General features: G+C 45.7%; 1 protein-coding gene across 12 annotated transcripts in view; it reads left to right on the forward strand.

Moving 5' to 3' along the window:
* Window positions 1-22,500, forward strand: part of macf1a (microtubule actin crosslinking factor 1a) — a 118,558-nt gene that overhangs the window by 88,997 nt on the left and 7,061 nt on the right. For 7 of the 12 annotated variants that reach the window (XM_031871323.1, XM_031871335.1, XM_031871325.1 and 4 more), the window contains 37 exons: window positions 180-341; window positions 426-596; window positions 2,293-2,459; window positions 3,334-3,493; window positions 4,415-4,741; window positions 5,135-5,219; window positions 5,948-6,174; window positions 6,877-7,083; window positions 7,172-7,399; window positions 7,553-7,771; window positions 7,878-8,081; window positions 9,085-9,093; window positions 10,570-10,795; window positions 11,555-11,781; window positions 11,909-12,031; window positions 12,140-12,241; window positions 12,376-12,477; window positions 12,612-12,785; window positions 13,048-13,203; window positions 13,516-13,713; window positions 13,822-13,950; window positions 14,202-14,384; window positions 14,492-14,647; window positions 14,733-14,939; window positions 15,260-15,379; window positions 15,476-15,645; window positions 15,737-15,896; window positions 15,994-16,188; window positions 16,299-16,571; window positions 17,167-17,355; window positions 17,495-17,606; window positions 17,741-17,895; window positions 18,748-18,910; window positions 19,003-19,157; window positions 19,326-19,400; window positions 20,915-20,932; window positions 21,814-21,931. In XM_031871323.1, the coding sequence (XP_031727183.1) occupies window positions 180-341; window positions 426-596; window positions 2,293-2,459; window positions 3,334-3,493; window positions 4,415-4,741; window positions 5,135-5,219; window positions 5,948-6,174; window positions 6,877-7,083; window positions 7,172-7,399; window positions 7,553-7,771; window positions 7,878-8,081; window positions 9,085-9,093; window positions 10,570-10,795; window positions 11,555-11,781; window positions 11,909-12,031; window positions 12,140-12,241; window positions 12,376-12,477; window positions 12,612-12,785; window positions 13,048-13,203; window positions 13,516-13,713; window positions 13,822-13,950; window positions 14,202-14,384; window positions 14,492-14,647; window positions 14,733-14,939; window positions 15,260-15,379; window positions 15,476-15,645; window positions 15,737-15,896; window positions 15,994-16,188; window positions 16,299-16,571; window positions 17,167-17,355; window positions 17,495-17,606; window positions 17,741-17,895; window positions 18,748-18,910; window positions 19,003-19,157; window positions 19,326-19,400; window positions 20,915-20,932; window positions 21,814-21,931 (6,052 nt within the window). The remainder of the gene's footprint in view (window positions 1-179; window positions 342-425; window positions 597-2,292; window positions 2,460-3,333; window positions 3,494-4,414; window positions 4,742-5,134; window positions 5,220-5,947; window positions 6,175-6,876; window positions 7,084-7,171; window positions 7,400-7,552; window positions 7,772-7,877; window positions 8,082-9,084; window positions 9,094-10,569; window positions 10,796-11,554; window positions 11,782-11,908; window positions 12,032-12,139; window positions 12,242-12,375; window positions 12,478-12,611; window positions 12,786-13,047; window positions 13,204-13,515; window positions 13,714-13,821; window positions 13,951-14,201; window positions 14,385-14,491; window positions 14,648-14,732; window positions 14,940-15,259; window positions 15,380-15,475; window positions 15,646-15,736; window positions 15,897-15,993; window positions 16,189-16,298; window positions 16,572-17,166; window positions 17,356-17,494; window positions 17,607-17,740; window positions 17,896-18,747; window positions 18,911-19,002; window positions 19,158-19,325; window positions 19,401-20,914; window positions 20,933-21,813; window positions 21,932-22,500) is intronic. The other 5 variants (XM_031871326.1, XM_031871332.1, XM_031871324.1 and 2 more) reach the window with 4 other exon arrangements.

Genomic DNA, 22,500 nt, shown 5'->3' on the forward strand with positions numbered 1-22,500 from the left:
ACCACATTATGCTCATATATATATATATATATGAGCATAATGTGGTAAAGCTCATGGTCATTTGTTGTGACGCAGATTGAATGTTCAGTATATTTTCTGCTTTCAAATAAAACAGTTTAAACTAAGTCCTTCTTCTTGTGTGTTGAATAATTCAATGAATGGCGACCCTCCTCTTCCAGGCTGTGGAGAGAGAGCAGGTGGACAGCATCCAGCCGAAGCTGCAGCACATCAACGCAGTAGGTCAGGGCCTGATCCAGAGCGCCGGCAAACACACCGACACTCAGGCTCTGGAGCACGACCTGGAGACCACCAACCTCCGATGGAACTCATTCAACAAGCGGGTACGTCTCCGTATAGACTCGGGCATAACAGTATGTCCACTTCCTTTTCTCAACTCACAACTCACCCGCCTCCCCTGTCCTCAGGTGGCAGAGCGCATCGCCCAGCTGCAGGAGGCCCTGTTGCATTGTGGGAAATTCCAGGATGCTCTGGAGCCTCTGCTGAGCTGGCTGAGCGACACGGAGGAGCTGGTGGCCAATCAGAAGCCCCCGTCAGCCGAGTACCGCGTGGTCAAGGCCCAGATCCAAGAACAGAAGGTACGAGAAGATCAAATAGAACCTGTGTTCACATGGAATAAGAAAAGTGATAAGACATGTTTTATTTGTTTAGTTTTTTCAGAAGTCCAAACGGAACCAAAAGATTTAAAGCTTAAAGCAGAGTGTCTTTCTTTAGGTCCTCAAAAGTACATTTTGATGAGAAGGGTTTTACATTAAGTGTCAAGCGGTGATCATCAAGCACAGTTTTAAAGGGACCGTTCAAATGATTTGAAGTTCATTTCCATAGTCCATATATTATCTCCAGTGGATGGCCAGTTTGGGGATAACAGGAAGGAGTACCAGCACGGGTACACGGGTAGATATACTATCTATCAGTTGAACCGCCATCTACTGTAGGTAATAGACTGTCTACGGGTAAGTACCTCTTACAACCCCACAAAAATAAAATCCAGACTTTCCCTTTAATCTACTGCCACCCACATCCTCCTCTTTGAAGTATCCAGCCAGCTTCTGTATGTGGAATTGGATTTTCACTTTCAATATTTCTGTATTCTTTTTATTTTATATTCTACATTATTGTGAGAAACCATTCTTCTATTTATAACAGGTTGAAATGAGACATCATTGATATTCTCATTGTCCTCAGTGTCCTTCAACCACAAACAATAGACATTTGAATGACAAGCACACACGCGCACACACACACACACACACACACACACACACACACACACAATGATCAGAGTCTGCCTGGCATCCAAACAGCCCCAGTCTGCCAGTCAGACTGGCATAAAAACAGACACACATGCATGGTGGATGTGTGTTGTTTTCAGAGACACACTCTGTCTCACACACCGTTTCCCCTGTTTATCCAACATTCACTTCCTGTGTTTGTGCACACAAGTGTGCTGCAGTCTCGACCGGCGATCAATCACACGTGTTTACATCCGTGACGGAGAGCGGTGTCACGGCTCGGCTGAGAAAGAGAGCGTGCTCTGCAGAGAGGTGCATTCCAGGGGCGGAACCGAGCTGCTGGTTCAAAGTAGACAAGAGAGGCCACTATCGGAGCAGGAAGGCAGCACGTTCACGGGTGTTGTTTTCTGATCCTAGAACAGTTGGATGGCTAGTTAAGTGAAGAAAAGTTTGTTCTGTACCTACCTTTTAAAAAAGCAGCATTTACCCTTATTAAATGTTTAATAACTCATAAATATATATCAGCTAATATGTCATTTGTTGACACAGTGATAAGTTTTAAAGAGCTACTAATTGGTCAGATTTGTTTAATGCTTTCTTCTAAAACAAAAAGATGGTTGGTAATGTTTCTAAAAGTCTAGATTATATATGATATCTTCTGTTGTAGGAAAAATATAAATTCTCCCACGCAACTTATATATTTGATGCCTCAAACGTGTGCAACACTTTTTCTGTGCATGCACATTTTCTCATTTGTAATGGTCACTTCCTCTTGAAAACATGGAGGCATTAGCTTTTTAAGTTTGGATTGACTGTGGGGACAAAGATTATTTCTATTAAAAGTAATTTATTTATTTAAATGTTCTTAATATTGAAGGTGTCAAGTGTCTAACTTCGGCAGTGCACGTCCTTTGGTCCCCAGTAAAACACCCGCGGGTGAGAAGTAGATCGGATGGACGCTTCTCGAGATATGAGAAGGACAGACGGACAGAGTTCCCTCGCTTTAGGATTCGATAACATGCGTGCTTTTCTCTTCCTCCAGCTGCTCCAGAGATTGCTAGATGACCGCCGGCCGACGGTGGAGATGATCCGCGCTGAGGGAGAGAGGATCGCAGCCACGGCGGACACTCAGGACCGAGAGAAGATTCGGACCCAGCTCCAGAGTCTGGCAGAGAGATGGACCGACCTGCTGGACAAGGCCATGGGCAGGCAAGTCTCCTCTACAGTACAGGGGGGGGCTCTAGGGTGGGGAGGATCTGGGTACAAGCCGACGTCCCTGTGGAGCGAGAAAAGAAAAGAAACAATCAGTACTCTCAATTGCTCTCTTATGGTCACCACTTTCTTTGGATTCTAGTTCCGTGTCTCGCTGATTGTTGATCAGTTCTTGTCCTTTTCCTCCTTCAAAAAGGCACTTGTCTTGCCGTGGTTTGGGAAAATAATTGGTGGCAGTTCTTTCCTGTTTTCTTGTTTCATCTGCATGTGGCTCCGTGGACCACCACTGTACTAAGAGAAGGAATAGTATCATTACTTTGTGGCCCGTGAGTAATATCAGCAGCTCTTCTGTTCGCTGGGGAAAGAACTGATTCTTCAGAGGGCAAAATGAGTACACACTCGTAGAGCACAGTGAAGAGGTTTGATATCTCCGATGATCTCATGTAAAGTAGTCATAATGTATTCATCAAACATTCATGCCGTACAACTTTCAGTAAGGCATGGTGTCTCTGTAATTCATCACGCGTCTCTAGTATGAGCACTAACAACGTAAATATTTTAAGTCTATACACACGCGCTGCCTTCTTTAGAAGCATCGCTGTGATGCTTCAGTTTACACGCACAAAAAGACAGATGCGTATCCTCACCTATTTGCAAAAGCTCCTCTTTTTCTGTCTCTAACACACAACAATAATCCATTTTTTCTGTTTATGAAAGTCTTCGAAATGTAATAATATATCATAAAAACGCCATTTCATTTAAAAAAAGACGACGGCTGTTATGACGCAAAATCAGGTCCAAGTCGAGCAAAACCAATCTGTGAAAGCAATAAAATACCAATAAAATCTCCTCCCTCCCTCCCGTGCTTCAGGCAGAGGCAGTTGGAGGAGCTGCAGGTTCTGGCTCTTCAGTTCCACGAAGCCCTGGAGCCGCTGGGAGAATGGCTCAGTGCCACCGAGAGACGCCTGACCACCGCCGAGCCCATGGGAACCCAGACGGCCAAGATCACCCAGCAGATCACCAAGCACAAGGTACCGTTTGGGGGAGGAGTTTGACTTTTTATGTGCGTCATTGAGCAGGAGACTGGATCCCCTGCCTTTTCTCGGACAGTGTCATCGAAATAATAGAAGTTTAAAAAAAGCAGACCATCCCCCAACCCCTCAACCTAGGAAAAGGTAGGTTGAAGATGCTCGTAAGAGCACGATGTAGGATTTAGTGGCATCTCGACGTTGGCCTTCAGGTAATGTAAAAACATGAAAGGCTCTTTCTAGAGTCGGTGTTTGGCTCCGTGAGGACGACCCGCTCCCTCTGTAGATATGAAGGGCTCATTCTAAGCCAACAAAAAATTCTTAGTTTCAGGGGATACTACACGAATGAAAACATAGTTCTGAATGTTGAAGTCTATTTCTGCTAACAGATGCCCCTAAATGCGTTACACTGGCCCTTTAATTGTTTAATTGTTTGGCAAAGTAAAGGTTAAACATATCTCATTCATTAGATTAACCTTACTTAATTACCTTTTACATATTGTTGGTATTCCAGGTGCACTATTTGAACTGAATAGTACCGTAGAGAATAATTCAGAATAGCAAACACACATGCAGTCTTGATAAAATGCCCTTTCGCTTAATCTACACGTAACTCAACTAAAGAGGAAGCACGAGGCATAAGATCCACGAATCATTTACAACTCAAACGTCTTTTAAGTCCATTTCAAGTTGTTCTCATTTCAGTGGTTTACTTTCTTTTTAAGTTATTCTACTCATTTGTTCATGTTTGTGATTTCCTATTATTCTATGATTTGTCATTTGCATGCTCATATTATGAGTTTTTATCCATCTTTTTTTCTGTTTTGTTGTTCTTTTCTCACTTCCTTTCACCTTCCCCTCAAACACACACACACACACACACACACACACACACACACACACACACACACACACAACTCCCAGGCGGTCCAAGAGGACGTGTCCTTGCGCCAAGCCGAGGTCGACCGCCTCGAGTCGCTCAGCCAATCGCTGACGCCGCTCAGCTGCGCGGCCGACCGCGATTGGCTGAGCGAGCGAGTGGGGGCGCTCAGGTCGGGCCACTCGGAGCTCACTGATTGGTGCTCCCGGCGGGCGGGCATGCTGGAGCAGGCGCTGGCTAACGCCCAGCTGTTTGGGGAGGAGGAGGTAGAGGTGCTGAACTGGCTGGCGGAGGTGGCTCAGAGGCTGGGTCAGGTCTCCGTCCACAGCTACCGGCATCAGCTGCTGGCCGAGCAGCACAAGCACGCTCTGGTACGACTTCATCAACACACTCGATGCCTACTTCAGTTATTTCTCCCAAAACATGGGAACAGCAGTTAGTAGGCAAAGGGCTTCAGTATACATTTAGAATTGTAATAATATATATTTTTATCACTTAGTTTTTGATTTTACATTTTGAATCATTGAATCATCATCTTTATTTTTGGGAACAGTAGTTCCCCTCCATCGTTTCCTGCAGTACCTTTTTGTTATATTATCTTTTGCTTCACTAGAACACAAACACCCTGGTGTTCCTTCATGACTTGGATCTTTTTGAACAGTTAAATAAAGGATGCACACTGTACTTCGGATTTTGTTCTTTGAACCGACGAGAAAAATATCTTGCGTGTGCTAGAGGTTAACTTCCTCTCTCTCTCCCCTCAGTCTCTAAATGAGGAGATTGTGAGCAGGAAGAAGACAGTGGACCAGGCCATCAAGAACGGACAAGCCTTACTAAAACAGACCACAGGTAACCTCAGACTCCTAATCTTCTTCTTCTTTTTGCTAACCTGACTTTCTCTTTGTAAATCCTAAATTTGTGCTGGAAAGGTTCATCATGTTTCATACATTAGCATCCAGATTGATAAAGCAGATATTCTATATTCTCTGAATTTAGAGAATCGCACTAGAAAGAAACTGAAACACTGTTTTCTTGTAGTTGTCGTAGATCCACATCCAAACGACACATTTTGACATCAGTGGCGAACCAAACTGTGACATCTGGTTTCCTCATCATATTAGCCACGCTGACTGGCTGTTAGCCAGTTAATTGTTGGTTTACCTCATGAATACTTATTTAAACAATTGAGGATCTGTCAACATGAGGGACACTGTAAGATCAGTTTGTTATAGATAATATTGTGCACATACTTTAACTAGGAAACAATAAACGGAGCGCAAAATTCACAAAAATGTACATAGAGAACGTAAAAGAGGAAAAGAAAACATTTTTGTGTTTTTTTATTTTTTTTCTCCTTTAATATCAATGATTAATTGAAAATATATATTTTTTTAAAGTCCTTTTATCTTATTTATCTTTAAAAAAAAAATGTATTACTCAATCTTAATAAAAGAGGAGAGAAAGGAAATAGAAAAACTAGAAATGCAAAAAAGAGGTCGTCTTCTATACGCTTCTATCACACTGGTGAGCTCTATGAAAGCTTTGGGCGTGACCCCGACCTGTGTGTCCTCCTGCAGGCGAGGAGGTCCTCCTGATCCAGGAGAAGCTGGACGGCATCAAGTCCCGCTACGCCGAGATGACGGCCGGCAGCAGCAAGGCCCTCCGCACCCTGGAGCAGGCCCTGCAGCTGGCCACGCGATTTGCCAGCGCCCACGACGACCTCAACCAGTGGCTGGACGGCGTGGAGGCGGAGCTCAACAACGTGGAGCCCGACGCCACGCCCGCCTACCAGCACAGACAGAAGGTGGGTGGAGAACAAGATAGATATCCATTTAATTAACGGTTTTGTCAAAATAAAGGACACTGCAAAAACATAATTAGAAACATCCAGCGGCAACGCCTTTGTGTCTTTTGTAATACCTTGTTCAAGCATTTAGGTTTTTACGGGCAGTTTAATTACAACAGTGTCATTATTTAGATACAACACTACAACACACCAGTCATTGCTTCTTGGTGTAACATATACTGGTCGTGTGTCACTTGTACGCACGCATTTCATGGATTTGTGTTATAAAGGACTTTTTAAGATGCAGTTCTTCTTTTTCATTATTTAGTTTTGTTTCTGGAGACGTAACAGACTTCATTATCCACATTTGAAAGATTTTTTTTTTCCCATAGTCGACTAAACAAAACATTATTTGAAAGGAACAGCTAGTTTAATGACGGCTCCTCTCTGTGATGACATTTTCAGCCGTTCCAGTATCAACCCACCCACAGTTGAGTTACCATAGCAACATTGATTTTTTGGGAACTCAATAACAGTTTATAAAAGCTATTGAAAATGATTGCCTTTTTCGCTGCCATCCAGTTTTTTCCAGTCCACAATGACATTTTCAGCTTTCATCATTTAATAATCAGTTTGGCAGCAAAAACAAACCTGCTTCCATTTCGTCGTGTTTAGCAGCTTTTTCTTTGTAAAACTAATCCCTCACTTCCACTTTTGCAGGAGTTGAAGAAAGTGTCGGCAGAGAAGCGCCTGGTGTTGGACACGGTGAACGAGGTAGGCAGCGCCCTGCTGGATCTGGTGCCGTGGCGGGCCCGCGAGGGCCTGGACCGCCTGGTCGCCGATGCCAACCAGCGCTACCGCCAGTCCGACGAAACCATCACTCAGCGGGTGCAGCTGGTACAAGCTGCCATCCAGAGGTCACAACAGGTACTGCGAGAGGTTTTATTCCGAACCAATCCCAAGTCTCTTTTACTGTGAGCACTTAAACCTGCTAATCGCTGACTCCTCCCTCCAGTACGAGGAGGCAGTGGATGCAGAACTGGCCTGGGTCGGGGAGACGGAGCGCAAGTTAGTGTCTCTGGGGCCGCTGAGCCTGGAGCCGGACGTAACTGTGGCCCAGATGCAAGTGCAGAGGGCCTTCAACATCGACATCATCCGACACAAAGACACCGTGGATCAGCTGCTCGGCACCAAGGACGACATCCTGGAGACGTGCAGCGACGCCCAGAAGGACGCACTGATAGTGAGTCACTGAGACTGAACATGAGGAAATTTAAGTTTGTGTACATTGGTAACAGGGAAGGGACGTACTGTGCGAGGGACACGACTCTTTACTGACAAGTCATCTGTGAAAAGTGTGGCATCTTCACGTCTTCGTCTTTTTCATCTTCGTCAGGTGAAGACTGACTCCCTCAGTGCTCGTTACGACGCGGTGAGCCAGAGCCACAGTGAGCGCTTCTCAGCCCTGGAGCAGGCCCAGGTTTTGGTCGCTCGGTTCTGGGAGACCTACGAGGAACTGGAGCCGTGGTTGGGCGAGACCGAAACCCTCATCACCCAGCTGCCACCGCCGGCCATCGACACGGACGCTCTCCGGCTGCAACAGGACCAGATGAGGGTAAGAGGATCTGGAATCTTTTCTCTCTCAGCTTTCCGACCCTAAAAAGTGTATATTTTTGACGTGTTCTTAATTTCCTCTCTCTGTCCGTTCATTGCCTCTTTAGCTGCTCAGGGAGTCCATCGCAGAGCACAAGCCCCACATCGACAAGCTGCTGAAGATCGGGCCCCAGCTGGTCGAGCTCAGCCTCCAGGAGGGGGCCACCGTGACGCAGCGCTACACTGAGGCCGGAAAGCGCTACCTGGCCATCAAAGAGGGGGTCAAAGGTCGTGCAACAACCTTAGACGAGGCTGTGTCCCAGTCTGCACAGGTGCGTCACCGAGGACTAATTGCTTAACAAATTTCCCCCCGGGGATGAATAAAGTATATATCTATCTATCTAACCGTTTAATGCTCGATTTGCTCGGTTCTGTGTTTTAGCTGCAGACCTGGGTCAAATAGGTTTTTTTAATTGACTCTACTTGGGTACCAGGAAGTCAATTTAGTAAACTCAAATGAGATTTTGTGTATGAATTGACTCTCAGCCTCTCAGTGCACAGTGAAGAATTTGTAGATTGGAGCATATTAGTGAATACCGTTTGGCCCAGGTCTGGTCACAGCATGATAGACGGCGTCTGCAGCTTCAGACGAAATGTAATTACGAAGCCGCATGAGGTCTACGTGTGCGTTTGTGTCTGCTGCTCAAAAACTAAATGATAATAAGGATTTATTTTGTAAAGTCAGGAGTTCAGCGATAGCTAAGATTTATTTTGGTTTTCTGGACTTATTCTTGACTTTGTTTTGTATATTTTACTTTAGTTTAAATCGTATGATTAACAGCTGACACATACATCTAGCAGTTTTTAGTCTCGCTGTATCATTTACGTAGATTTGTCTCTTATCACATCATGTCGTCTTTTGGTGCTAGTTTTCTTCAGGTTATTTTACATTCTCTTCACGCTTCATCTCATGAGACACTATTGAATCACCTGTGTTGCTGCCGTCGGTATTGCCTCACAGTTTGTACTCTGTGCATGTCTCTGATTTAACTCATTGTATTGTTTCTCCACCCTCCGCCCCCCTGTCAAACCCAATTCACGTGTGTCTTCGTCCACCTTCACCTCCACACTATCCTCATCCCTCACTCCATCCTGAACCTCCCTCCTCCTTGTCTCTCCTCCCTCCTTTAACCCTAATCTCACTCATCGCGTCCTTGCAACCCTCCACCATCCCATCCCTCGTTCATTGTGGATGTGCTGTGTGTGTGTTGCCATGCCCCCCTCCCCCCCACACCATCATTTTATCCATCATCACTGCTCACTGCAATCACCCAGCTGGTAGAGGTAAGACAGCATCATACTGGCACTCAGGGTGCGGTTACACCACATGATTTGGTCGACTAATCAAATGTGAATCTATACTAATACTAGTACTAATCATGTACTAATCTGACCAGATGAAGTAATAATTTATGCAGTCAGTTTATCTCAAAGGGTAAACGTTGTCTGGATTATTACTGATTCGAAAAATTCTTAAGCGTTAGATTTCCAGTTAAATCTCCTCTTAAAGGGACAGTTTGGATTTTTTGAAGTGTGGTTGTATTCGGTACTTATCAATATTAGTCAGTGTATTACCTTCAGTAGATGGAGTTTGGAAAAACAGACAGGAGTGCCAGCACAGCACTGTACAGCTGTGGACGTATTTTAGACACCTAAAAAAATCAACAGTATAAGTGTACGCTATATTCAGAATATTTTCACTACTTTATTTTCACTACTTTATGCTCTCTTCAGAGCCACTAGAATCCTTTGAGTCATTGTACCTCACAGAACATGAGAGCTGCTGGTCCACCGTTGCCTTCACGCGTTAGTTTGTTTGTGTTACGGTGTGACTTACGTGAATCCAAACAAATTCCTTAAAACATCAAACTAACACAAACAAACTAACCGATGGAGGAAGCGGTAGACCAACAGCTCCAGTGTTCTGTGAAGTAAAATTGCTGTTTTTGTCAAAGGAGACTTGTGGCTTTGAAGGGAGCATAGATAACTGCTTCAATCCCCCAGCAGGGGCGTGCTGACATCTACTGTAGGTAATGCACCGACTATAGATGAGTACCTCGTACAACACCACTTCAAAATATTTGAACTATCCCTTTCATTTCTATATGATCTACATCATGGTCCAAACCATGTGTCTGCCAACCCTGAGTGACAATAAAACTGAATTAAATCTGTTGGGAAAAGTCCCCTTTGTGTAGATTTGTAGACTTGCATTAAGCCTGGTCTGAAACTGAGACATGCTTTCCAATAATGAAAGTTTTGGTCTCAGACTAGGCTTGAGTGATGTCCTTGATAGCTGTCCTTTTGTATCACTTGTGGCTAGATGAGATTTGTTGTCCCGTGTAGCGATCAAGCAATCTGATTTCCCCTAGATGCATAAAAGCCGGTCATCTCTCTAGAAACTGTACCATATTTGCTCTCTTGTCAATTAGCAGCTCCCTCTTGTGTGGTAGATCCAGCTTTGTCTGATTTACATGGATGACATGTTGAAGGTGCAAAATTGAGATATCAAATATTGTAGAAGAACTGTACTGCTGTTCTACATCCCCTGTTGAAATCAGATATAAGATAAAAGATATTAAATAAGCCGAAAAAGTTGATGCATTCTGCGACAGATGGCTGACCACCCACATAATATCTCAGTATTTTCCCACTTTCAAAATGTCACCCGGCTGTTAAAAATCCAAACCCAGCCCCCTCAACACACTCCCTCCTCCTCCTCTTAATAATATTTTATTCCAACTCTCCTTCCGTCCCCAGTTTCACGACAAGATGGACCCCCTGTTGGAGACCCTGGAGGGGGCGGTCCAGCGGCTGCGGCAGCCTCCGCCCGTGGCGGCAGAGGTAGACAAGATCAGGGAGCAGCTGGCGGAGCACCGAGCCCAGGGGCTGGAGCTGGACAAACTGCTGCCGAGCTTCTCCGCCCTCTGCGCCCGCGGCGAAGAGCTCATTGGGCGAGCCGCTCACGACGATCCGGCCGCTGAGGGTGAGAGTCTGGGACGGGTCTGACATGTGGAGGACTGGCCACATAGTCCATGTGTTACAACAGGATGAGGGATTTACACAAACGCATATTTTAATAATTCATATACACTTTTTTGCACTTGGCTCACTGATGAGCCAAACAAACAGCTATATAACTAAACACTGCTGCCAACTCTTTAGTGTGTGACTCATTTAAAATGGAAAAGTACTGGAAGAAAACATCACACAATCAAACAAATCAGACATCAGAATTCAGAGTGGGTCAGAGAAGAGAGGCGACGTAACAGGCGTCTGTAATCTGGGTGAAAAATATAAAAATCTTATTTTGGGCTCCAGTCCAACTAGTTTGCTCACTAAACAATCAACTGGCCAGTAAGTCACTGTGTTACTGGCACAAAGCCAGCGGGGCAGCCCTTGTCGAATCTTGAAATGCGGTGAGGCTCTGCATATTTCTTCCAACGTTACCACGTGGTGAGACAAAACACACACCACACACACTCGTCTTTGTTATATTGACCTCAGAAGGACTCCAGCCCTCCACGCTTCGTGAAATTATAAAAGGCCTCTCTGTGCAGTGATAGTGGGAGTGGCCTGTTGTGAGACTTCACTTTACACTAGATGGCAAAATTCAAACAAAGAAAACATTATTACTTTTCTTCACATGACTTAAAGAATAACCAAGAAGTTGGTTGTTTTTTTCCAGTGAGATCCCGCTTGCTTTTCTCCAGCAGGCTGATTAAACTCAAACTCTCTCTTCCAGCCGTTCGGACCCGCCTCCTGCGCCTGCGCTCCCTGTGGGACGAGATCCGGCAGCGGGCTGAGGAGCGGGAGGGGAAGCTCAACGACGTCTTGGACCTGGCCGGGAAGTTCTGGGCCGACGTGGCGGCGCTGCTGAGCACGCTCCGAGACTCCCAGGACATCGTGAAAGAGCTGGAGGACCCCGGCGTGGACCCCTCGCTCATCAAACAACAGATTGAGGCTGCTGAGGTATGGAGGGCACGAGGGGGGGCAGAGAAAGAGACGAGCTAATCGATGGAAGAAATGCAATCTGTAGTGATGTTTTTTTTGGGTTTTAAACAACCTCACACACGACTTCTCTCTATCCTTCCACCAGGCCATTAAGGCCGAGACAGACGGCCTGAGGGAGGAACTGGAGTTTGTCAGGACCCTCGGAGCCGACCTCATCTTCGCCTGTGGAGAAACTGAGAAACCTGAAGTCAAGAAGACCATCGATGAGGTGAGAAAATGAACACAAGAAGTTAATTTGCTTCTGAAAAGATAATTTTCTGGAATTGAGCTCTGCTACATGATGACCCACTAACACGACTTCCCATTGGTCTCCCAGATGAACGCTGCCTGGGAGGGCCTGAACCGGACTTGGAGAGAGAGGATGGAGAGACTGGATGAGGCCATGACGGCGTCTGTGCAGTATCAGGACGCACTGCAGGTTTGTGCATCAGAGTCTGTAGTTAACTGGGCCAATTCATTAATGTTTCGTGAGTGTGGTCTTTGCACCAACATTTTCACGTGATGCAAACGTTGTCTTGTTGATGTTGACGCAGTTCTAATGCATTTTTCCAGTCTATGTTTGACTACCTGGACAACGCAGTGATCAAGCTGTGCGAAATGTCAACTGTGGGTACTGATCTGGGAACCGTCAAACAGCAGATTGAAGAGCTCAAGGTTAGCAAGAGAGTCGCTTTTTTTTTTTTTTTTACATTATCTTAACATGATTTTTAGATAACCTGTGATCAAATAAGGATGAAGAACTAACAAAACACTACTCCTCCTCTCCTCCTTTCATTCACCCCGAGCAGCAGTACAAGGTGGAGGTCTACCAGCAGCAGATTGACATGGAGAAGCTGTGCCACCAGGGGGAGCTGCTGCTGAAGAAGGTGTCAGACCAGACAGACCGGGACATGATCCAAGAGCCACTGATCGAGCTCCGACACCTCTGGGAAAACCTGGGGGATAAGATCACCCACAGACAGGTAATGTCACCACGTGTGGCAGCGGTGAGGCGGAGGTGTTAGAATCTGCATCACTGAGCAAAAAAATAATACCATCTCAGGGAGACACGGTTCTGTCGCTGACCTCCGGCTCTCAGCCCTGCGGTTTCTCTTGGGAGTTGACGATGTTAGTCTTTGCCGGCATTCTGGAGGATCGCATGTATTTGACAGCTGCTTCTCATTACAGTCAAACTATTTGAGTTCCTATTTTTAAGCCTGAACCTCTGTCTCTCCTCCACCACAGCACAAGCTTGAGGGCGCCCTGCTGGCCCTGGGTCAGTTCCAGCATGCCCTGTCTGAGCTGCAGGCCTGGCTCAACCACACACACGCCACACTGGACACACAGCGACCAGTCAGCTCTGACCCCAAGGCCATCGAAATCGAGCTGGCTAAACATCACGTATGTTTCCGTTTGTTACAAACTAAAAAAATACATCTGTGACTTATTCGTCTTGGTCCAGCTGACATTGTAAAGTGAAGACAGGTTGTTTCCTAAGGATAGTTTGACTCTTTAACAGAATTTGCCGTTTGTGCTAATGAAACCTGTCGATGCGCTGTAGTCCTAATGTGGTTTCTTTTCTTCTCTTCAGAGACACACACGAGATTTGTTGGCCTCTTGTTTTATTTTAGCTTCCAAAAACCAGCTCTTGCACTGAAACATTCAGATTTAATTCTGTGTAATTCGTTTCTTTCTCCCTCCTCTATGTCGTAGGTTTTGCGTAACGACGTTCTATCCCATCACGCCACCGTGGAGAACGTGAACGGCGCGGGCGCCGAGCTGCTGGAGTCCTCTCCCGGCGATGAGGCCAGCCACCTGAGGGACCAGCTGGACCATCTCCACCAGGGCTGGCAGAGCCTATTGCTCAAGACCCAAGAGCGGCAGAAGCTACTGGAGGCCGCCCTGCACCAGGTACAGTGAAGAAGCAACGTTAGATCTTAGTGCTGATGAATAACAGTGACAGCCCTGGCTTTTGTAGTGTTTTTATGATATCTGAACTGATTCATTTCTACTGCGTAGGCTGAAGGTTTCCATGGCGAGTTGGAAGAGTTCCTCCAGTGGCTGAGGAGGACGGATAGCCAGCTGTCCGCCGCCAAGCCGACAGGCGGTCTCCCTGAAACGGCCAGGGAGCAGCTCCAGCAACACCTGGTAACAGAGAATCCCATCACACCTTTATGCTCAGACTGTCATCCACAATACACATCCATGGACCTTAACCTCTTAAACTCCCCGACATCACCGTCTTTCTGAGCAGGCAGCAGGCACCTTTTTAAAGCTAGTGTGAAGGTGCTGGTGTCATATGAAACTTTAATAACTTCCATTGTTCCCAACCAACCAGCGAGACACAACAGCGCTCACGGTTTAGTGTTGATTCACATTTGTGTCCTCTCCGTCTGTAGGAGCTTCAGGCCCAGCTCTCCCAGCGAGCGGACCAGTACCACCGTCTGCTGGATCAAGGAGAGTCCATGCTGCTAGCTCGCGGAGGAGAAGAAGCCGGACCCGGTACCACCCAGACCCAGCAGAACCTGGCCATGCTGCAGAACAAGTGGGCCAGCTTCAACATCAAGATGGACGACCGCAAGGTAAGACCGCGACACGAGGAGACGTTTTATTGACCAGAGTTGTGTTTCTCTGGCTTTTGATGGTTTATTGTTTTGTTTTTTAAATTTTAAACTCTGAACCCTTCCAGGCAAAGCTGGAAGAGGCCGTTTCCTTGGCAACAGGTTTCCAGACCTCTCTACAGGACACCATCAACTGGCTGACCCAAGCTGAGCAGACATTGAACATGGCTCAGCCCCCCAGCCTCATACTGGACACTGTCCTCTTTCAGATCGATGAGCACAAGGTAGCGAACGTTCGCCAGTCACTAGAAACGTGGTGAAAGACGCCTCGGTTGTTACATTTATCCCTAACTCCTTCTGCTCTCCCAGGTGTTTGTGAACGAGGTGAACACCCACAGAGAGCAGGTCCTGGCTCTGGAGAAGGCCGGCTCTCAGCTCCGCTTTGCCAGCCTGAAGCAGGACGTCGTTCTCATCAAGAACCTGCTGCTCAGCGTCCAGGCCCGCTGGGACAAGCTGGTCCAGAGGTCACTGGACCGCGGGCGACACCTCGATGAGGCTCGCAAACGCGCCAAACAGGTACTATTGTAGTAAAGGGTGATTAAATGCTGATGTTGTCCCATTAAGACCAAAGGCACAGTGAGGATTCACTGAAACATTAACTTCAGACCTTAATGTCTCTGCTATTGGTGGATAGTATTTTGGAGATATAGTTATACTCCGCTAAAACTCATTGTAAGTCGTTCTTGGTGACAGTCTCAGCTAAATTTGATAAAATTCAGATGACTTCTTGCACCTAAACTGATTATAAATCCAGATTGCGAACATTGTATTTATTAGGAAAATGTCAGCTAGAGAGAATGTATGTATTAAAATAAACTCTGACTCTCTTCTTTCAGTTCCACGAGGCCTGGAGGAAGCTGACCGACTGGCTAGAAGAAGCCGAGAAGAGACTGGACTCTGAACTGGAGATCTCCAACGAGCCGGACAAGATCAAAGTACAACTGGCCAAACACAAGGTACTGCAAGGCAATTATTACGCACACTGTTGACTCTTTTTGTTGCTTCCCAATCTACAAATCTCTTTCTTCCTCTTCCTCGTTCCGCCCGTCCAGGAGTTCCAGAAAGCCTTGGGCTCGAAGCAGCCGGTTTACGACACAACCGTGAGGTCTGGGAGGGCCATGAGGGACAAGGCTCAGCTGCCGGCAGACACCCAGAAGATGGACCACCTTGTAGGAGAGGTCCGCGACAAGTGGGACACCGTGTGTGGCAAGAGCGTGGAGAGGTAAAGAGGGTGAAGGATGGACGATGGAACTGGCTTTCCTCCAGCTATTCATTACAGATGTGAATATGATTGTCTTCCCTCCTCCATCCAGACAACACAAGCTGGAGGAGGCTCTGCTGTTCTCCGGCCAGTTTGCAGAGGCTCTCCAGGCCCTGGTGGACTGGTTGTACCGAGTAGAGCCCCAGCTGGCTGAAGACCTGCCCGTCCACGGAGATCTGGATCTGGTGTCCAACCTCATGGACTCGCATAAGGTGCGTAAACAGAACCGTACTCGTTAAACACGTACGAGAGGATAATAATACCACAGATGGTTCTGAGTCTGACACTACTGATGTCCGAAACCTGCAGGCTTTCCAAAAAGAGCTGGGTAAGAGAACCAGCAGCGTTCAGGCTCTGAAGCGCTCGGCTCGGGATCTGATGGACACCGGCCGCGATGACACGGCGTGGGTCAAAGTTCAGGTTCAGGAGCTCAGCAACCGCTGGGATACGGTGTGCGCTCTGTCGGTCACAAAGCAAACCCGCCTCCAGCAGGCCCTCAAACAGGTCAGAGAGCAAGCTGCAGTGCACATCCAAAACTTCAACATCACATAATGCACAGGACGCAATCACAGACCTCTTCCTGCCTCCATACCAATGACCCCTTTCTCCATCAGGCGGAGGAGTTTCGCACAGCAATACAGGTCCTTCTGGAGTGGCTCTCCGAGGCGGAGCAGACGCTCCGTTTCCGCGGCGTCCTCCCCGAAGAGGCCGAGACTCTGCAGGCGCTGCTGCACACGCATCGCGACTTCATGAGCACCGTGGAGGAGAAGAGGACGGGCGTCAACAAGGCTGCAGGCATGGGAGAGGGCATCCTGACCGTTTGTCACCTTGACTCCATCACCACCATCAAACATTGGATCACCATCATCAGGGCACGCTTCGAGGAGGTGAGGAGGAGGTTTATTAATAATATCCTCGGTTGAATATTGTTTCCTCTTTTCAACATTTTAGCTTTAGGTTTTGAGATTTGTTTACCTCCTGTTAACCTTTATTTAACCTTCTGAACCCCAAGCAGTTTGGTTTTTGTTGTTATCCCGTCACATTTTTCTCTCTGTCTCGTTTTTCACTGCAATATATAAGTCCTGCACCTCTGTGGAAACAACACAACCATGCCTAGAAGAAGAGATGTCTTTTGTGCAGTATAACACAGTTACCATGCCATCAATCATAAAAAGGAGAAAAACCAAAGTGTAATATCTTTGATAATTCAAGCAATGGAATTTATGTGTCCAACACTTCTCCAAGTGCCCACAAGTGTTACCAATGTTGAAAAAAGAAATTGAAGGCTCTACGTGCTGTGTATGTTGAACAAATTCCATTTTTACAACCTCTCCTCTGCTCTCTGTGTTCAGCAGCCTGCAGTTGAGTCACATGACTGTTGGTCACAGGCGAATCAATCATGGCTTCCACGTTGCGCTGAGGAGTGCAGAATTTATTGTATATAAATATATTCTATGTTAATCAGCGCCTTTCACTCTACAGGTGCTGACGTGGGCCAAACAGCACGAGCAGCGGCTGGAGACGGCTCTGACCGAGGTGCTCAACAACGGCAACCTGCTGGAGGAGCTGCTGTCATGGCTCCAGTTCGCCGAGACCACATTGGTCCAGAAGGACACGGAGCCGCTTCCTCAGGACATCCCACAACTCAAAACACTCATCACAGAACACCAGGTGGGCTTCGCTGACTCATCACTAAAAGCCCAGGCATAGTTTTGGGTCTTTTTAACGCGTCACTAGATGGAGTTAAAGCTGAATTTGTTTGTGCTGTCACCTAACAGTTTGGTACACTTCTGGTGTTTGTTGTTCTCAGATGTTTATGGAGGAGATGACGAGGAAGCAGCCGGACGTTGACAAAGTGACGAAGACCTACAAGAGAAAACCGTCTGAGCCTCCCAGCAGCCTGGCTGAGAGGAGAGGAGCCCGTAAGTCTCCCGTGTTTAACTTTAGATGCACAAATATCATCGTCTCCCACTCTGTGACGATAGAGTGGGTGCACACGTTACAGAAGGTTCATCAGAAGTGACGAGGATTCGTTAACTCTCCGCTTCCTCTACAGGCAAACAGCAGCAGCAGCAGCAGCAGCAGGCAGCCATGCAGCTCTCGGGAGGAAACCCAAGACTCAACCAGCTCTGTGCCAGGTGGCAGCAAGTCTGGCTGCTGGCTCTCGACCGCCAGCGCAAACTCAACGATGGTCTGGACCGACTGGAAGAGGTGTCTTTTTCAATATGATCAACCCTTTTGCTTCAGTTTTTTTTTTTTTTTAAATGATCCGATGTCATTAGAAGAGAAAAATGTCTGCATCAAAAAACTGCCATAAAATGATTTATTAATTTTAAGTTGGTTAATATTTAGTTTAATATTTTAACTGACTTCATTCTTGATAGTAACTACTAAACATTATAATTGTCCACCCTGTATTTGTTTACATAATGGCACTGCTGTTGTTTTATGGAAGAAAACAAAAAACACAAGATTTCAATTATTTTCTTTATACTAAATGTCAGGGGGTTTTTCTTTTCCAGTCTGCTATATGTCAATCATTAACAATAACATTGATTTTGATGCATTGCACCAAACTCATACACACTGCAGCAATAACCCAAGTGGAAATGAGGAAAATAACTAAATAGAAACTACAATTAGTAAGCAGGGCTCTAAATGGAAAGCCTGATATCATAGAATGCATGATTTTATGCTGTAATTGTGGTTTTAATGGGTTTCAATGGGGACATTTTTGTCCTTAAGGATCTGAGTGTCTGTATTTTGGCTACACAGTTTATTATAGGAGCTGAGGTTGAACTTCCAAAATTAGAAGAAAAAAAGAACTTGCCAAAATGTAAACCATATGCAGTGACACAGCCGAAATGATCGCAAAACTAAAAAAAGCCAAAAATGTCCCTCGTGATGCACTCGGGTTAATGTACCCAAGTTAAATCCCAAGATAGTCCGTTTCCTGGTCAATGAAAGCAATAACTTGACATCACTTAAACATTCAGAAGCACATTCTTTCTGCCACTGTGCCATGAAAAGCATCACAGAACTGTCTGCATCGTCCTTTTCCAGCTCAAGGAGTTTGCCAACTTTGACTTTGACGTGTGGAGGAAGAAGTACATGCGCTGGATGAACCATAAGAAGTCTCGTGTCATGGACTTCTTCAGACGCATCGACAAGGACCAGGATGGAAAGATCACGCGGCAGGAGTTCATCGATGGCATCCTGGCATCGAGTAGGTTATGGGTGACAGTGTTTTTGGTATTTATTTGGTTGCTGGAGACACTTATAAAGACATAAACTGATTGAATTCTTGTCTGTGTGCAGAGTTCCCCACCAGTAAGCTGGAGATGACAGCCGTGGCAGACATCTTTGACAGAGACGGAGACGGTTACATCGACTACTACGAGTTTGTTGCTGCTCTGCACCCCAACAAGGACGCCTACAGACCCACCACCGACGCCGACAAGATAGAAGACGAGGTAAGAAACGTCAGAAGACCAGCAAATATGAAGTCATGAAGTACGGCGCGATATCGGGGCCAAGCATCCACACAATGAGCTACCAGCCACAGCAGAGTCAGTCAGCCGCTAGGATGCATGGTTAGAAGTGTGATTACATTCACTCACATGTTGCTTGTTGCTGTGCAGGTGACTCGGCAGGTGGCCCAGTGTAAATGTGCCAAGAGGTTCCAAGTGGAGCAGATAGGAGAGAACAAATACCGGGTAAGTTCAGCTCAGTCTCTGCTTCAGCTTGATGTCATTTATAGAACAAATTACAAACTAATATAAACTTTAAAAAATGTTCACCTTCATTGTAATAAATGTTAACAGACCTGGGTCAAAACCGATTGGCAAAGAATCTTCGGCCATTTTTTTTCTTCGTGCTTAGATGTGCAGTATAAACTTGCTGGGATTGAAACACTGAAGTCTGATTTGTTAGGCAGATCCTTGTTGCAAAAATGTAATTCATTATCAATAGAGCAAATAAAGAATGAACTATTTAGTCCATAGCTCTGCTTTACGTTTATAAAAAGCAATATACTTTTATTTACTCTGTGATTCTGGACGGATAAAGAAACACAGTTTGAGCCAGGTCTGATTAATGGACAGTTTATTATTCACTGGCTGTGTCTTCACTTGTCCACCATTTCACTTCTCAACATAACTTCACAGCATTTGTTTGTGTGTCCATCTCACATCATGATGTCATGGTGTATTAATAATTGTCTGTATCATAACATATCATGTCATGATAACATTGATATAGCGTGTTAATAACTAATCTCACAGCCCGCCAGGATTGTCAGCCTTCTTTGTCATCACCTCAACATTAATAATGTAAATGTGACTGCATAGAGTCCCGCTGGCTGCTGGATACGAACTGCAACGTTCAAATAGTTCCTTCCTGGAACTGCTCATAAAAACGTCTGGGGATGATCTTGAATTCGCATGATTTCCAGAATATTTGTTGACGCAACAAGTGGAGCGCAATCTAGTTCCATTATAAACGAGAGAAGGCTGATACCTTCAGCACTCACACCACAATGTAGATTGCTAAATAGCACTACAGGTAAGAAGAATATATTTGATTTGAGGGTGAACTGTCTCTTTAAGCCTGAGTTTTAAGACCCTGTTGGCCAAAAATGAAAATCATCATCAAATACAACCCCAGGAGGGTTCAGGCCTTGTTTCATTGTGTTGAAACGTTGTTTGAAACCTACAGTGATTGCAATAGCTCCCCCAGCAGGCTGTGTGTATCTATGCAGCATTCATAGCAGCTGTGGACAGTTTTCAGCAGCACGTAGTGGACCGCCCATCACTACCACTGCTACAGAATGTGTGTCCAGTCCATCCTTCTCCACTGTGTAACGATATCGAGTGTCTGACTGCAGGACACTGGGGACACTAACACTACACCAGCTACTTTTTCTCCCATTGGTTGTGCGTCCTGTCTTGTCTTTTGTCTGGCTTCACTTGTCATCGCTTTCTTTACCTCCATTTTTCCGTCATCAGCTGGCAGTTTTATGAAGCACCGTCATAACATCCACAGGCACACACAACTAATTCTGAGCTCAAATAACAGAAATGCACAAAGACATCAACAGTTTATCAGAACTTGAACACATATAAATGGTATCCATTCTTACATCATCAGTTATCAGTACGTGTTGGTTCACTGTGGCTCTGTTTCTTTCTCCTTGTGTTCCTGTGCTCCGTGTCTGCTGGATTTATTGTAGTTCTTCCTCGGAAACCAGGTAAAGTGCCGCTGCTGTGATCGGATGTGTGGAATCTGCTTCGTGCCTCCCCCACCAATAGAGTGCTGTCCTTTCTGCTTTCACTATTTCATTTTTTGTTGTTGCTATAATTCCAAATTCGTGAATGACATAAACAAAAAGAGGAAGCACTCCATTGTGGCTTTGCAACGTGTAAGCAGGTTCCACCGTCCAGTTGTGTTCCTGCTGTGATTTGTTTTCTGTTGAGAGTGACAAATTGCAGTGACATGGCTGAAGTGGTAATTAGTGGTTCGGTGGTGTGTGTGTGTGTGTGTGTGTGTGTGTGTGTGTGTATATATATATATCTATCTATATCTATATCTATATATCTATCTCTCGTGCGCTGTGGACTGAAGCTGGGAAGCAAATCAAGCTGCTTGGAGAGAAATCCTGAAAATTCCCTCTGTGCTGGTGTCGCTGTGGACTTCTGCTTTGCTCGGCGGTTTGAATAGAACTTAAGGGCTGAATCCAAACAGAGCAGTGATTTCTGCTGTAATGATAATGCTTGTATTTGGGTGGTTGAGAATCATCAGATTGACTATTCAGTGCATGTTTTTGCATGGAGTAGAACAGATGTTCTGATTTGGTACATGGGCTGCTTTGTGTGATGCTGTGATTCCATTCAAATGAATCTATCAAATACTATTTTACTCACTGACTGTTTCTGATTCCCTCTCTCCTCTCTCTCTCTCTCTCTCTCTCTCTCTCTCTCTCTCTCTCTCTCTCCTACTTTTCCTTCCTTTTCTATCTGCCCATTCTTCTTTTTCCACTCTTGTTTTCTACTCCATTTCTTATCTCTTGCCCTCTTCTCCTCATCTTCCTGCGTCCCTTCCTCCTCCTCCTCTTCTTTTTCCTCCCCTCAGTTCGGTGACTCTCAGCAGCTGCGTCTGGTGAGGATTCTGCGCAGCACGGTGATGGTGAGAGTCGGAGGTGGTTGGATGGCTCTGGATGAGTTCCTGGTCAAAAATGATCCATGCAGAGGTGAGTGATGTTTTTACACACACACACACACACACACAGTCTTTCTCCTCCTCTGTCTCACTTTTTTAAATTCACATGCATTTACTAGAGCCCGGCTGAAAATCTATTTCTGTGGCAGATTTTTACAAAACGTTTTCCATAAACCTTTTTGAAATTATTTTGTGACATTTTACAGTTGAAAATAAATCAACTTGTCAAAAGCTCCCAGTAGATCATGAAACAGCTGATGGTGATTACAGTTACAGTGATCAACCCTTTAACCAGCATGGATGGAGAAGCTTGAAACGGAATCATTCCTAAACAAATGCTGTTTAAACAATTTACTCACAGTTAATTTGGGTTTTTATACACGACGAGAAATGGGGAAACAAAATGTATCGTGGTGTTTTCTTTACTTGATATTTGCCTCATGCTAACCTGTCTGCTGGTGCTGCGTGCACAAAGACATTTCTCTTAAAGAGGAATGTCTTCTCCTCGAGTGAAGCCGCCCTCGTCACGTGGATTGGTAAAACCTGGTCACGTTGTGTCCCGTTAGAATGTTTCCTCCAGTAAACCGTATCTACATATAT

The sequence above is a fragment of the Anarrhichthys ocellatus genome, unplaced genomic scaffold (assembly GCF_004355925.1).
Source record: "Anarrhichthys ocellatus isolate YVR2014 unplaced genomic scaffold, GSC_Weel_1.0 scaffold57, whole genome shotgun sequence".
Taxonomy (NCBI): domain Eukaryota; kingdom Metazoa; phylum Chordata; class Actinopteri; order Perciformes; family Anarhichadidae; genus Anarrhichthys; species Anarrhichthys ocellatus.